The 14557-nt window shown below is 39.9% G+C and overlaps 1 protein-coding gene across 5 annotated transcripts in view; it reads left to right on the plus strand.

Moving 5' to 3' along the window:
* LOC115794879 (focal adhesion kinase 1) overlaps positions 1–14557 on the plus strand; it is a 69272-nt gene that overhangs the window by 26408 nt on the left and 28307 nt on the right. For 3 of the 5 annotated variants that reach the window (XM_030750565.1, XM_030750568.1, XM_030750569.1), the window contains exons 5-16: positions 2106–2193; positions 2427–2506; positions 2648–2710; positions 2835–2889; positions 3251–3391; positions 3750–3827; positions 5569–5676; positions 6439–6556; positions 6970–7000; positions 7438–7508; positions 8509–8565; positions 14427–14524. In XM_030750565.1, coding sequence (XP_030606425.1) covers positions 2106–2193; positions 2427–2506; positions 2648–2710; positions 2835–2889; positions 3251–3391; positions 3750–3827; positions 5569–5676; positions 6439–6556; positions 6970–7000; positions 7438–7508; positions 8509–8565; positions 14427–14524 — 988 coding nt within the window. Of the gene's footprint in view, positions 1–2105; positions 2194–2426; positions 2507–2647; positions 2711–2834; positions 2890–3250; positions 3392–3749; positions 3828–5568; positions 5677–6438; positions 6557–6969; positions 7001–7437; positions 7509–7902; positions 7921–8508; positions 8566–12886; positions 12908–14426; positions 14525–14557 lie in introns of all 5 variants that reach the window. The other 2 variants (XM_030750567.1, XM_030750564.1) reach the window with 1 other exon arrangement.

The raw sequence follows: 14557 nt of genomic DNA on the forward strand, positions 1-14557 counted from the left end.
CGAACTTGCCATGTAACCTACATACACACCGGATGCATTGCTCTTTTGTGAATAAATCATCCTCATATAACCTTTTTTATGCTTGATGGATTCATAGGTCAGTGTTAAGTGGCTTAACAAATGGAAAAAAAACCCATTCCTCTGAAAATGGTCAGGTAGAAGTAGTGGACTGAAAATGAGTGAAAAAGTAGCCAATGCCCAAAGAAAATACCTTCAGAAAGTCTGGTTCCTTGGAAACAAAATATAAATAAATAAGTGGTGGTTTAAGACTGTATTTCAATATTTTCAAACTAGATAACAACTTAACATGGTGGTACTGCTCGACTCCACACCAGCATCCACAGACCAATGCCTTAAAATACTTATTGTAAACTATGTTATACAAGCATTGAAGAATGTTATCCAGTTTTTAATGGAGAATTGGCCCATTTCAGGGCCACAAAAACTACTCTTGGTTTCCTAGTATTACATTAGCACTGCATTGCTGGTTATTTGAGGGCAGTCAAACTGTGCTGATCCCTGGTAGACACTATTGATATTGTTACTAACTCTCCTTAAGATTCAGTCCTTTGTCCTGCATCTGATGCATTACACCCAGAGTCATTAACATTTAAATGAATTCAACAAGAACAAGCTGTTCACACTGCTGACATACAGCAGAGGCGCTCCGCCAGTTGTTGCAGTTCTATCTTGGAGGGCGGCAGAGCTGCAAGCCCACAGGAGTTTCTGCTGCTGCCAAGCTATTGTTAGAACAGCAGCAGTGGCCCAAGGGATGAATTGACTATCTCACTGCTTTCCTACTCCCTTTGTGATTTGTCTCATTCTCGCTTACGTTCAGTCACTGTTCACTCTCATCCTTCTCATCATTCCCTCTTTTTGATTAAACACACCATTTTATCTCCTATCATTTCCTTTTGGTTCCTTCATCATAGACCAATCATGTTTTATTCATTTTGCCCTCAGCCTTGATTTTCTTTGTTACCTAACTACAGTCCTGTAACGTCACAGCAGTTCGGAGCTCATTACTCTTCTGACCCACTTCTCTCCCCTGTAGTGACTGCAATATGTCACTCATTAGATAATATACCATCATAAACAATGGTGACCCATCTGGGTACTTCTGTGACATAGCTATTGGCAAGTGTAACTGCAGGAAACTTGTTATTCTTTATGGTGTCCACAAAACATAGTGTAGTGAGTACTAAAGGCTACATAGTTCAAATTTGAGACTCAGTTTCAAGCACATGTTGGCAAACAGCCATTCTGTTAAAGTGACAGAGCAAGCAAGATACCCAGATGCATCAGTGCTGTTCTGTCTCTGACACATACTTTAACCTCTCCATCTTTACAGAAAGCAAAATTTCTAATTCATATAGCTGTATCATCAGGCAAAACACAAGTGCATTTTGATGGTATAAAACATAATGCAAAATACAGTATGAATTTTAAAAAGCTTTTCCTGCATTATCGCTGTAAAAGGCTGAGATTTTTCTCAGGAATAATAAATGGAAACACCTTCAGATTATTTGAAAGCCTATGGATGAATATAACAATTGTGATTAACCTTAACTTAAGGTGCACTGGAAAACTTCTGTGCATGATTTGGTGTTTATCCGTTAGTATAACCACAGCAGTTTTCCAAGTCACAGATGTTAGCCAATTAGAGACAAAAAACTGCAAAATAATGTCAAATTTCTAGCCTCAATCTGTCAGATTGGTCCATGTGATGTGCAGAGTTTTTAATTTTTGCACAATGTGTGTCTAAGCTTTAGGGATGTGCTTTGAGATGAATGCTTCTTTTTAGTCAGGTAATACCAATTTAATGATCCTGCAGGTTGTTCAGGCCAACAGATCCATTTTGTTGTTTGTTTATTTATTTATTTTTTTAATTTCTTACACTGTGCCAGTTTTTTTGCTTTAAAATGTGTGTATGCATAAGCATCCTCCTTCTGTTTTTAGTCCTCAGGCAACTATTGATTTTGGATGCTACACATTATTTCATTATGTGTTGGTTTGTGAATGTGTGCATGTTTATATGTGTTTCTGTTTGTGGGTCCATTTGAGCACTATTTGGTTATTAAGTCACATGTTGCTGTCATTCTCAGGTATGAGTTACGGATACGATACTTTCCTAAAGGCTATCTCAGCCATTTCTCTGAAGACAAACCTTCTCTCAACTACCTCTATCACCAGGTGAGGCCACATGGCAGAATACTGAATGAAAGAAAACTAGTCCATTTGACTTAAGTGATTTCATTTATTGTAGCCTGTTATATTATATATAGTTGATTCATTTCTGTTACATCCTAATGAGGCCTTAAAATCGGTTAAAAAGGTGTGCCGCTCTTATACATTTACAGTCCTTAGCTTACCCCAGAGCTCATTAACATTTATTAAAAATGTGCTGCCACACTGTGTTTCTTCAGGTAAAGAGTGACTACATGCAACATATAGCTGACCAGGTGGATCAAGATGTTGCACTGAAACTGGGCTGTTTAGAAATAAGGTGAGCACACACAGGTACACACTCATCACGCACATGCACATACGAATATTTGAGGCTACTCCCTGTTTGTTTATTTATATATATATATATATATATATATATATATATATATATAAAATGTTTTTTCTGTGAATTATGCAGGCGGTTCTTCAGAGAGATGCCAGGCAACGCCCTGGATAAGAAATCAAACTATGAGCTACTAGAGTAAGATTACATTATTTGTCCACACTGTAAACCATGTTGTCTTGAGAGTATATTTCATAAATTTTGTTTATGTTGAGGTAGATTAGTCCAAAGATAAATGTTGTGGCCCTGTTATTCTTTTTAGGAAAGATGTTGGTTTGAGAAGGTTCTTCCCCAAAAGCCTGCTGGACTCGCTTAAGGTGAGGTTAAACCACTGTAATTATATAAATCCACTTAGTGACTAACTGTCCACCCACTGCCTGGTAACAAAAGTGTCAAAAACACAAATTACATCTGACTCCTGCTTTGTGTATCGGCTGAGTTACGGCTGACAGGCTCTTTGGCTGACTGGCAGGGAGACAAACTCGATGACTGAAAGGACATTTGGCTAAATGCCTGATCAATCAGATTGTCTGGAATTAAGTTAAACTTCCTGTTGTCACTCTTAGTGGGGCCTGTCAGTTGTGTGCTGTGCTTTTCTTGGCTCTATCTCAATGGTTTCTCAGAAAGCCCGTACTCTTTTAAGTGTTTTGTCCCCCCCACTCTCTGTCTCTCTATCAGCCGAAGGCTCTTCGTAAGCAGATCCAGCAGACCTTTAAGCAGTTTGCTAACCTCAATGATGAGCAGAGCATCCACAAGTTCTTTGAGATACTTTCTCCCATCTACCACTTCGACAAGGAGTGCTTCAAATGTGCTTTAGGGGTAGGACTCTCAGTACATTGAGATAATGTTGCATGTAAAGATCAATAGTGATGTGTTTTTAATGCATTAGCCATACATTAAAAGTCACGGGGTGGGAGGCTGGGGTCTCTTTATCATGCACAGGGTAGAAAATATCCATCAGGTAGTGTCCTCTTTAACAGTTATTGATTTTCAGTATTTTGTTCTTATTAGCATATTCTCTATAGTAATTTAACTTCAAACCTAACTCTGTTCGAAATAGCATTAAATATCAAAAGTTCAGAGAATATTAGAATTTTTGTGAAATTTGTGAATGCACATGATGTGATGAGATGTGAGATACACAAGTTTTCTGTACTGTGTCTCTTCTCCCCTCTAGTCCAGCTGGGTAATATCAGTAGAGTTAGCTATCGGACCAGAGGAAGGAATCAGCTACCTCACAGATAAGGGCTTGACGGTGAGTATTCACACCGACAACTCATCAGAGAAAGTTACAGTAGCCAGCTCTGTATTTTTCCTGTCTCTTAATAAGGCTTCCAGCACTGCTGTATAATGCAGCATACTTAGGTGGAAGGTCACAGTAACAGTTCACCATGCTGCCCTCTTCTGGTGGGCCTCTTTTTTTTTTCTCATCTCCTCACTTGCCCAAGTTGGAAAAAGTCAGAAAGGCCAGTTGGATTGGTAAAAGCTAGGAAACATAAAGCTAAATGTGTGATCGTCAGATCACAGGTCGATTAGAAAAACGGTTTTCAGCATTGACCAGACACTGTGGTGTTTGTTCTAAATTACACCAAACAGAAAACTCCAGTGCCTAGACTGACTTAGTCCTTAGTGAAAGTAGACTGCCTATCAGCTGCTGGCAATTCATTTTAAGATGCAGCTTTGCATGAAAACAAATTAGAGCTTGTCCTCATAGAGCCTAAACAAATAAAAATGTGCTTTGACTGATGCTGTCTAAATAGTATACAGTGATAAAAGACTGATTTTAGTGTGCTGTTGTATCTAAAAAAAAAAATAATAACATGACTAACTTTTACTGGTGCTATGTAAAAATATCAGCAATCGTTCAATAATACACGAATAATGAAAATTTCTTTTAAAAGGCACCAATCTGAGGCCGCAAATGAAGATATTCTTTTTTGCATTCATATACTTTCCCTATAAATGATCAGCTTCACAATTTGAGTGGAAAGTTGATTTGCCCTCTTTTCGTTTTAATGACGGCAGACTTTCTGGCCGGTATGGACTCAAGTTTGTGCAGAGATGCTTCTCGTATTGTCAGAAGTTCTTGGCTCTCTCAGACTTCAGGCACCCCTTAAATTGTTAATGGGGTTGAGGTCAAGTGCTGAAAATGGCTCCTTGTTCCCAAACCAGAAGGTCTAGCATGTCTCTGAAGAATGGAGTGCTACTTCACCCTTCTGAAGGTGGAGTCAGTTCAGTGCAGGTGTCAGTAAAACACCCTCAAACTTGACATCACCATAATTAGCTAAAAGTTTGATACATTGTGATGTTCTTCTCTCTTCCTTTTGTTTGCTTTAACACATCCTTCTGTTACTGCCAGTAATGTCAAACTTTGCATTAATTAGTAAATGGGACTTTTTTCCATTGCCGATAGTAAGTGTTTGTTTTGTTTCCCCACCTGAGAAATGGTTCATAGACCTCTACTCATGCAGTCGAGACGAGTGCCAGACAATCTTCTTTCCACAGTACTCTGTGTCTGTGATGAAGTTGCTTTTCTATCTGTCAGTGAACAAAGCTTGATGTATTGATCTTCTGATGTTGTGGTCACTTTTGGTCTGCTTATCTGTACTTTGGATCCAGCTGATAAAGTTTCTGCAAAGTGTTTTAGAGTGCTGTGCGCTGCCTCCTTAGAGACTTTCTGTCTAGACGTGGTTTGACGCTGAGAAAGCTGCAGTTTGCTTAGTACAACAGTCATATTTCTGACACGTTCACTTAGTTCTGATGTCATGTGTTTCACTGGTGCAGTGCTTCTTAGTAAGCAATGTTCTGTTGGAAACCTGAGGCACACAATGCATGCCATACAATCTAACGCTGCAAGATGACTGACTTTAACTGTAGTGGATCAGATCCTGCTGAGTGTCATCTAATTTTATGGGGTTTTTTTTTAATCTGTGTAGAATCATTTAGACTATTTCCAGATTTATTTAATGTGTGTGTATCTGCCTTTGTCTCTGCAGCCCACACACTTAGCTAACTTTAATCAGGTCCAGTCCATCCAGTACTCTGCTTTGGAAGAGAAGGACAGGAAAGGCATGCTGCAGCTGAATGTGGCCGGAGCTCCCGAGGTAAAAACACACATACTGTATACTCTTCAACTAGCTGAGTGTGTGTGTGTGTGTGTGTGTGTGTGTGTGTGTGTGTGTGTGTGTGTGTGTGTGTGTGTGTGTGTGTGTGTGTGTGTGTGTGTGTGTGTGTGTTACAAAAGGATGGTTCAATGTGAACATAAATTATTGTTATTCAAGTTATTGTAACACCTGTTTGTATTTGTGTTGCCTCTCATTAAACCACGTGGCTCATGCAGATTTTAATCTGCAAGCATATTCTCATTGAAAATGCATACATTGTGCATACAAGTGGATATTATATTTCTGCTTATGTTGGCTTCTGATAATATCACATTTATTCCATACAGCTGATGAATACTAATCTCATTGTTTACTTCAAAAAATAACTTTAAATAGACTAACTGAAGCGTATTAGTTGAAGTTCTATTAAAGCACAGGGAAAACAAGATGAAAAGTTTTAGGGAAAAGGAGAAAGATTGTGCGTTTGCAGCAGGCTAGGACTATTATTGGAGCAGGGATGTATGTGTGTATCTATATAGGACTGCATGTGTGTATGTGCGCTAGTAGTGGGCCTTATTCCTAATAGAGCCCTCATTGTGTCACTGTGAAGCAGCTCTCTGTCCCACTCTTACACTAATCCCTCTGTGTGTGTGTGTGTGTGTGTGTGTGTGTGTGTGTGTGTGTGTGTGTGTGTGTGTGTGTGTGTGTGTGTGTGTGTGTGTGTGCGCGTGTGCGTGTGTGCGTGCATGCGTGCGTGTGCAGCCCCTCACTGTCACTACAGCACTGCTGACTACGGCAGAAAACATGGCCGATTTGATTGACGGTTACTGTCGGCTCGTCTCCTCGGTTACTCACTCCTTCATCGTCAGAGTCCACAAAGGTAGGACGTCCAATTATGCAAATTTTGTGTCACAAGCTTGTAGTTTCACTGCACACCCAAATATCAGTGTTTTTCAGCTTTGTAGCGGTAGGATTGTGCAAAGATGATGATTGTGGTCATGTTTCTGTTGTTTATACCCTAACTGTAACTGGAAATGAAAACACAATAAAGCAGACATATACAAACATATAAATAGTACTCCAGATTGAAATTGCTGTCAAGTCATCTCTCAGACTGTAGTGGAGTCTGATTGTGACTAGCGAGGCTTTATGCTTGTTGCTTTGAATAACCAGCTGGTGTCTGGCTAGTGTTTTCTAAAAATAACTGTGACTACAAAGAAACTGAAATTGTAGCTCTAACTTGAAGCCAGTCTGCTCTGTGACCAATTTAATTGTTGATGTTTGTCTCTGCAGAGGGAGACAGAGCTCTGCCTTCTATACCAAAGTAAGTCAGCTAATTTGATTTATGCTCATTAAGGGCTGTGTTAAGTGAAAACAAGCTATCTTGTTCCAGTGACACCCACCCCCTCTTCCTTTTTTTCCCTGTGCAACCTGTTGTCTTTTGTTTGTTTGGTTTATTGCTTATTTTTATGGGTTGAATGTGACCATGAAACTAAAGCATGGCATCATTTTTTTAGTCCACATCTCAGATCCATTAATTCAACATTCTTGAGCTGCTACAAAGTAAATATAATATTCTTTCTAAACTATAGAAACTCATATTTTTTTAATGTTTGACACTCTAAAGCAGCACACATGACAGGATGTGGGAGGACTCCCCGTTTCTCCGATTGCTCTCTTCGTAGCTGCAAATAGAAGCTTGTTCTGTCTTAGGACGACGTGAGCCAAATCCCCAAAATAATTTTCTTCTCTCTGGTCCAGAGTTTCAAATCATGAGAAGCGGATGGAAAAGCGGATGGACGGAGTACGAACTCGAGCGGTTTGTGTCTCAGGTATAAACCCCCCGTCCTGTTTCCTCTTTGCTAGCCCATCAGTTTCTCCTCTGTCGCTGTGCTTCTCTGTCCTCTGCTCTAAATGTCATGAATGACAGTGACCACTAAGGGTTAGCTAAAGGGTTCACAAGATATGTGTGCATACCCTGTTTCCACATAAAGCCTCATCTGTGTGTGCAGTGAAGAGTCCTTGTCTGGCCAGATGTCTTCGTGGAGAGCTTTAGTCACTGTCACTCTGTCTGTGCTCTGACTGTCGTCTGACCTCAGATTAACTCACATTTATACAAATAAAAACAAGCTTTAATGCAGTCTAAAACCATTAACAATAAAACTAATGCTTCTCTCCATGTTTCTCCCCCATATTTGTGTTTCATGCTGCTTGTGGCTTCTGCAGGTCACATTAGTGGCGATGGTAAACAGCATTTTCTTTAAACCTCCTTCATTAGTAACAGTGGAATTCCTCATCTGTATCTTCATTAAAGGCTACCGTATGTGTGTAGAGTATCTCTCTATCTCTCTGTCTCTGTTTGACACTGTATTAATCCTCTCCATGACTCAACCTGTTTTTCTTCAGCTTGTTTCTCTGGAAAGAAAGAATATTTCCATCCCTCCCCTTTCCTCTCTTCTTTCTCTCTCCCTCTCTATTGTTCTGTGTCATTCCTTGTGTGAGGCTGCACTGTAGTACACGAACATTTCAGTTGTTGTGCATGTATTTGGAGTTGGGTATGGTGACGGGCTTTTGGAAAGGTAGTTCTGTCTGATGATAGTGTTTCTCTTACTGTTACAAATTGCACTCTTTGTCTCAGGGAAGATGTGTTTACTGAACTCAGTAATTTAGTGTTATCAGAAGGCGGTAGATGTAGTGGCATGAGATGCAATTATATTGTTGATACAGAAGATTTTGTTGTGATTTTTTTAGATGTGAGCTTGTTTGTCAGCTCAAAACTGAGATTTGTTCTTTGCTCTTTTTCCCCGTCATGACTTTTCTCTTGCTCTGCAGAAACGGACGACTATGCTGAGATCATAGACGAGGAGGACACCTACACCATGCCTTCAAGTAAGTAGACATATGCTGAGGCGCGTAGATGTAAATGTTGTGGGCAGCTAAAGTGACAAGTGGAGAGGCAGTGATAGGTGTTTATGTCTGTGCTGATCAGTGGACCTTGTCAGAGTTATATCAGAGGCATTTTATAGAGGGACTTTGGTTATACTCTGTATACTTACAAGCATTTCTTTATGTTGATGTGATTATGAATAGAGATTAAAAGTCTTTAAGAGACATAGACATTGCGTGGTGGCATTTTAGATAGATTTTGCTGTTAAATTTGGATAAGATTAGAGTCGGAAATCTCTTTTGCTGTAACACAAATTTACTTATGAAAATATATGTATTTTATCTTGGCATACAGTGCTGTGCAAAAGTCTTAAGCCACCCCCCAGGAAACTGGGAAGTAGGTGCAGTGATTTATTAAAATGTGCAAACCATCCATCGTCTTCTGCTTATCCTTGTCAGGGTCGCGGCAGCCTATCCCAGCAGTCATAGGGCGAGAGGCAGGGTACACCCTGTACAGGTTGCCAGCCTGTTGCAGGGCTAACACAGAGAGACAGACAACCATTCACACTCATGGGCAGTTTAGAATCACCAATTAACCTAACCCCACTAACTGCATGTCTTTAAACTGTGGGAGGAAACCGGAGTACCCGGAGAAAACCCATGCAGATATAGGGAGAACATGCAAACTCCACACAGAAAGGCCCGGGCCAAGGTGGATTCAAACCTTGACCTTCTAGCTACGAGGCAACAGTGCTCACCACCACACCACTGTACTGCCAGAAATGCGTGAACATTCATGTAAATACAGTATATAAGGCAAAAACAGAGTTTGTACAATTCTAAAGAGCTTGAAAGTCAATATTTGGTATGACCGCCTTTATTCTCAAACACAGCCTGAACTCTCTTCAGCAGCTTTCTTGTCATTTCTTTAAGCAGTCTTCAGGAATAGTTCTCCAGACTTCTTGAAGGACATTCAAAGCTCTTCTTTGGATGTTGGCTGCCTTTTGTTCCTTCTCTGTCAAGATGATCCCACACCGCTTCAGTAATGTTGAGGTCCTGGCTCTAGTATGTTTTTCTCTTCAGCTATGCTTTTATTGTATTGACAGTGTGTTTGGGATCATTGTCCTGCTGAGAAATGAAGCCGTTACCAGTCAGATGCTTTTCAGATGGTATTGCATGGTGGATCAATATCTAGGAGTACTGGGAGATAGCTCATGGGGTAAGCAGGTGACCATATGCTGTGAGGCTGACTACAGCAGGTTCTTCACCCACTCACTCTCCCTGCTTTCCTGTCTACTCTTCACTACTATGCAATCTAATAATGGCAAAAAAAAGTTAAAAAAAAAAAAAATCTGATGCAATCTCTGCATTCATAATTCCATCACACGATCCCCAACTCCACTGGCTGAAATCCAGCGCCAAAATTTGGATTCATCATTCCATCAGACCTGTTGCTAGAGATTTTTAGTCCAGTTCTTGTGTAATGTGGCATACCTCGGGGGTTTCCCCCTGTTTCTCTTCCTTGAGAATGGCTTCTTGACAGGCACCATTCCACTGATGAGCTTCAGTGAACAGTAGATGGATCAATTGGAGGGCCAGATGCATCTCTCAGGTCCTGTGTCAGGTCTTTGCTGGATTGTTTCCCCTATTTCTTAAGGACATGACTTTCAGATGGTGTTCATCTGCTGATAGTTTTTTAGGCATGACACTTCTTTTGTCCTCTTTTTGTCCAGTTGCCTCTAATTTTTTAAGGACACACTGCACACATGCCAAGATGCTCCAAGTTTTTGACCAGTAGCTCTTTGGGGATGGTGCAAAAATACTACTTATCCTTGTCAAAGGATAAGTAGTATCCCGTGTTATCTTTGGTGTTTTTAATAGGTTCAACTAAAGAAATGGAAATAAATTATGTGTTTTTGCAACAGGCTGCTAGTAACAAAGTTAGATACAATTTAAAATTGGTTCTTTGCTCATCTGTTATGTGTAGACACAACACTGGTTCAGCCCTTGAGTTATGTGGCTTTTTGTATGCTTCGAGGATTCATAGGTCAGAGTAAAGCAAGGAAAATATAAAAAATGAGGGATAACACAAAACTTCTGTACTCTTTCTTTAAACTAAATCAAGTCACCTTCCAAACCTGATTCACCCTTAAAAACAGATTTAAAAATGAGTTTGCTTGAAATCATTTTAAAGTTGAAGAATTTCCCACAAATTCCGATGAACCATTCAGCATTTACACGTGTTCCAAAATGAAAAAAAAAAAAAGACATCCGTTAAATAGGTGTCGTGATTAACAGTACGATTTTTTTTTGATCTGGTCAGACTCTAGTGTGAATGACCACATTTTCCATGGTCACATGCAGTAATATTATTTAAAAGGGGGAAGCCACTTTAACCACATACTGTGTGTATTTTTGTACTCCTAATCTATATTTGTTTTCATGAGTTACGACAAGCTTTGGCAAAAACCGCAGCTTCCTCCGGGTCTTCTGACGCAGTATGTGCACATTGTCCGCATTTTTAGTGAACATTTAGAAATGACTGATCACTGCCGTGTTAGTGCTTCATGTGAAAGGGTGGTAATATTTTTAGTATGAGACATCAGTGTAGGCGCTTGTCTGGCCTTAATGTGTCATACATGGAGGCTGAACAGTTCTTTGCATTAATCAAAAACATTGCTGAATAAATGAGTAATGAATATGAAGAAGTTCGTCTGTGCTGCTGTTGCTGCTGAGCGTTGTCTGTGAACCAGGCTTAAGACTCATACTAAGCTGAATTCAGTACTATGTGGTAATGCTGAATAGGCAACACAAGCAGAGTAGACGGGCAATAGCAGCTTAGTGAAAGATGGGAAGATGGAGCGGGGATTTTAAGTACTTTTTTTTTTAAAGCTGTTTTGACAAATTGCCTGTGCACAGCACCACAAAATGTTGCCTGAGTATCATAAGCACTCGTTCCATGCAGCTGAATCCCGACATGGCTTTGCTTTTTTGACCATTCATAAGTTATGGCGTTGTAGTTCAGTCTTCTGGACTCAGATGTAAACACAGTACCAAAGAAACAATTACTGTATTGATGCTTTTTACTAGTCTTAAAAAGCTCTGATACATTCACTTGCATCACAGCTGCAAATGAGTCATTCAGGTCAAGATCAGCTGTTTATGTTGGGACTGGGTAGTTTTACAAAACAAACAACTTATACGAGACCTGCTGTTAACACAACCACAATACTCAATCACACCTGCTAAAAACTGTCTAAGATAGCTGGCGGTGACTGGTGGTGTGCGCCTTTGTTGTTTTGCTTTGACATTTGTGTTTAAAAGAATTTAATTTAACGCACCAAACGAAAAGGATTTTTATGCCAAAAACAGTTACACATGCTAATATTTTGTTGGACCTCCTTCAGCTTTGATGGCAGCACACAATTGTCATAGTTTCAGTAAGCTTATGCAATTTCACAGCGTTTATTTCCATCAGGTGCTGCATTAATTATCCGCCAAGATCTTTTATCGATGATGGAAGTGTCTGTGTTGCTGAACCTAGACCCGACTAACTAAAACAGCCCCAGAACATAACAGTGACCCCAAAGGCTTGTATGGTAGGGATGATGGGTGCATCACTTCATCCACCTCTCTGCTTACCCTGCCCGTCACTCTGGAACAGGGTAAATCTGGACTCACCAGATCACATGACCATTTCCCATCGATCCAGAATCCAATCTGTATGCTCTCTGTCAAATTGATTCCTTTTATTCCCTCAATTAGCCTCACTGGTAATTGGTTTTCTAAAGAATACACAGCTGTTTAGTCCCCAACCAGTTGTATTCTCTTCAATGCGTTTGTGTGGAAATGCTCTTACCTTCATTGTTAAACACAGCTGTGAGTTCTACTGTTGATTTATTTAATTTTTTACAATTTGATTTTTTACCAAACATTGAAGTGATCTCTGATCACGATCACTGCTGTCCTTCCAAGTTTTAAAATGTGTTGAACAGTTTTTAACCCAGTGTTATTAGTTTCAGCAACCTCCTTAGTTTTTTTCTTTGCTTGACCCTTCTGAAATGGATTAGCATCTCTCTCTTATCTGTTTGTGTAGTTAAATTTTTTTTTTTTTTGGCCAGACAATCTTAGAATGAGTTATTTTATGTGATAACACTGTGATTGACTTACAGGACCCCAAAACCATCAGCATCACTGTCACACTCACAATCACCGCAGCTGTGAAAGTAACACTGACCTAATTAGTAGACTTCAGTAACAATTTGTGGCTCTCTGTACTCACAGCTAGCTATTTCTGTCTCTTATCACTAACCCATTTTCCCAGAATACTATGGACTAGATCAAGGTAATGACTGAAAAAGTACCATAAGTCTGGTTGTTTTGTGATGGCACTTTGATTTGGTGGTTGTTGTGACCCTTTTATGTTTGCTTGTGACTGGAAAATAAAATTCAGAGTTTCTTTCTGTACCTCTACCCTGTTGATTTGGCGCCCCCACCCCTCCAAACCCACCCCTCCTCAACCCCCTCTGTTCATGTGTGATGTGCTGTGAGTTTCTCCTAAATTGGTGGTAGTTTCAAAACTGAGTCAACCCAGATAGACTTGGAGCTTGTTTTTGTCTGTGTTTAAAAGGTGGAACAAATTGAGAATGAACTTATACTACTCTACAGAAAAAAAAAAAAAAAATCAATAATAATATCAACAGTCAGCCGCTGTTAAAACCCATTCACTGCTCAGAGTAACAAAAACATGGCAGGTGTTCAGAAACATTTTTTTTTTTTCAACCGGGCAAGTTGTTTCAGAGCATGCTCCTTTTTACAACTTTGGCCTCGAGGAGGAAGTGCAGTGAGAGGAAAGGCTTTAAATAGATGCATACATTTATGCACTGTAACATTTTAAACCCAGACCACTAACAAACAGGATTGTCTTACTTCATTATTTAACACTGGGTTTTAAAAGTGTCAGCCACACGGGGGGCATTTAGAGACAGAGAACAATCATTATGGTTCACTTTTTTGTTACTGTATTATGTAGCCACATTGGGGCCATTCCAGCTACTTTTTACTACCCAACAACCTTGTCTCTAAAAATCACCCATGTGCTTGAACAGCAGTGATTATCATAAAAGTCCAGAGAATAAAGTAAAGTGACATTCATGGCTTCAGGTGTGCTTTATTCATATGCTTATTACGTGGACAAAGTCAGGTCAACAGTGTCATGCACGTCAGGCAGAGCAAACCATCAGCTTTCAACAGCCTACATTTCACAGACCAGCTTAAAAGAAAATACACAAAAAAAGCTGCATTGTTTCTTTACAGAAAAGCCACTGAATACTGACCTGCTACAGCTACAGTGATACAGATTTGTTTTGTACCAAGCAAAAGTAACACAGGTCTTGTGATGTTTCACCATATACCACCTGACTTTATCCATATAACATTTAAATCAGCATAGAAATTCATGTTCATTGATTGCAACTGGCTGCTGTTTGTCTGTGTTACATGGCATGTCTAGCTGTGGTTTGCTGATGCTCTTGTTGCATGCTGTTGATGGTGAGCTTGTTGATAAATTCAAGCTTGTCAGAGTAGGTCAGATTTTTTTTTCCCTCCCAGAAAAAGCATCATATTGCATCTGACAGTATTTACACGGTGCACTCTGCAATGAATCTTAAACAGCTTAAATATGCATGTTTAACATAAAGATTTATTGGACAAGCTGCAAACACTGTAAAGTGCTCTGACAAGCTTGGTTAATGCAAGGCCAGCGTGTGGACATTAACGTGTGTGTTTTTCATCTGAAGATTTAATCTGTTCATTCTCATGTGTGTGACCGTATCTTTGTGTTATTGTGCATTCTGTGTGTCCAGCGCGTGACTATGAGATTCAGCGAGATCGTATTGAGCTGGGACGCTGCATAGGTGAGGGTCAGTTTGGAGACGTCCACCAAGGAATTTACATCAGCCCGGTATGTTTGCTCTCTCACGCTCTCTCTGCACAG

This window comes from Archocentrus centrarchus, chromosome 16 (assembly GCF_007364275.1).
Source record: "Archocentrus centrarchus isolate MPI-CPG fArcCen1 chromosome 16, fArcCen1, whole genome shotgun sequence".
In the NCBI taxonomy this organism is placed as follows: Eukaryota; Metazoa; Chordata; class Actinopteri; order Cichliformes; family Cichlidae; genus Archocentrus; species Archocentrus centrarchus.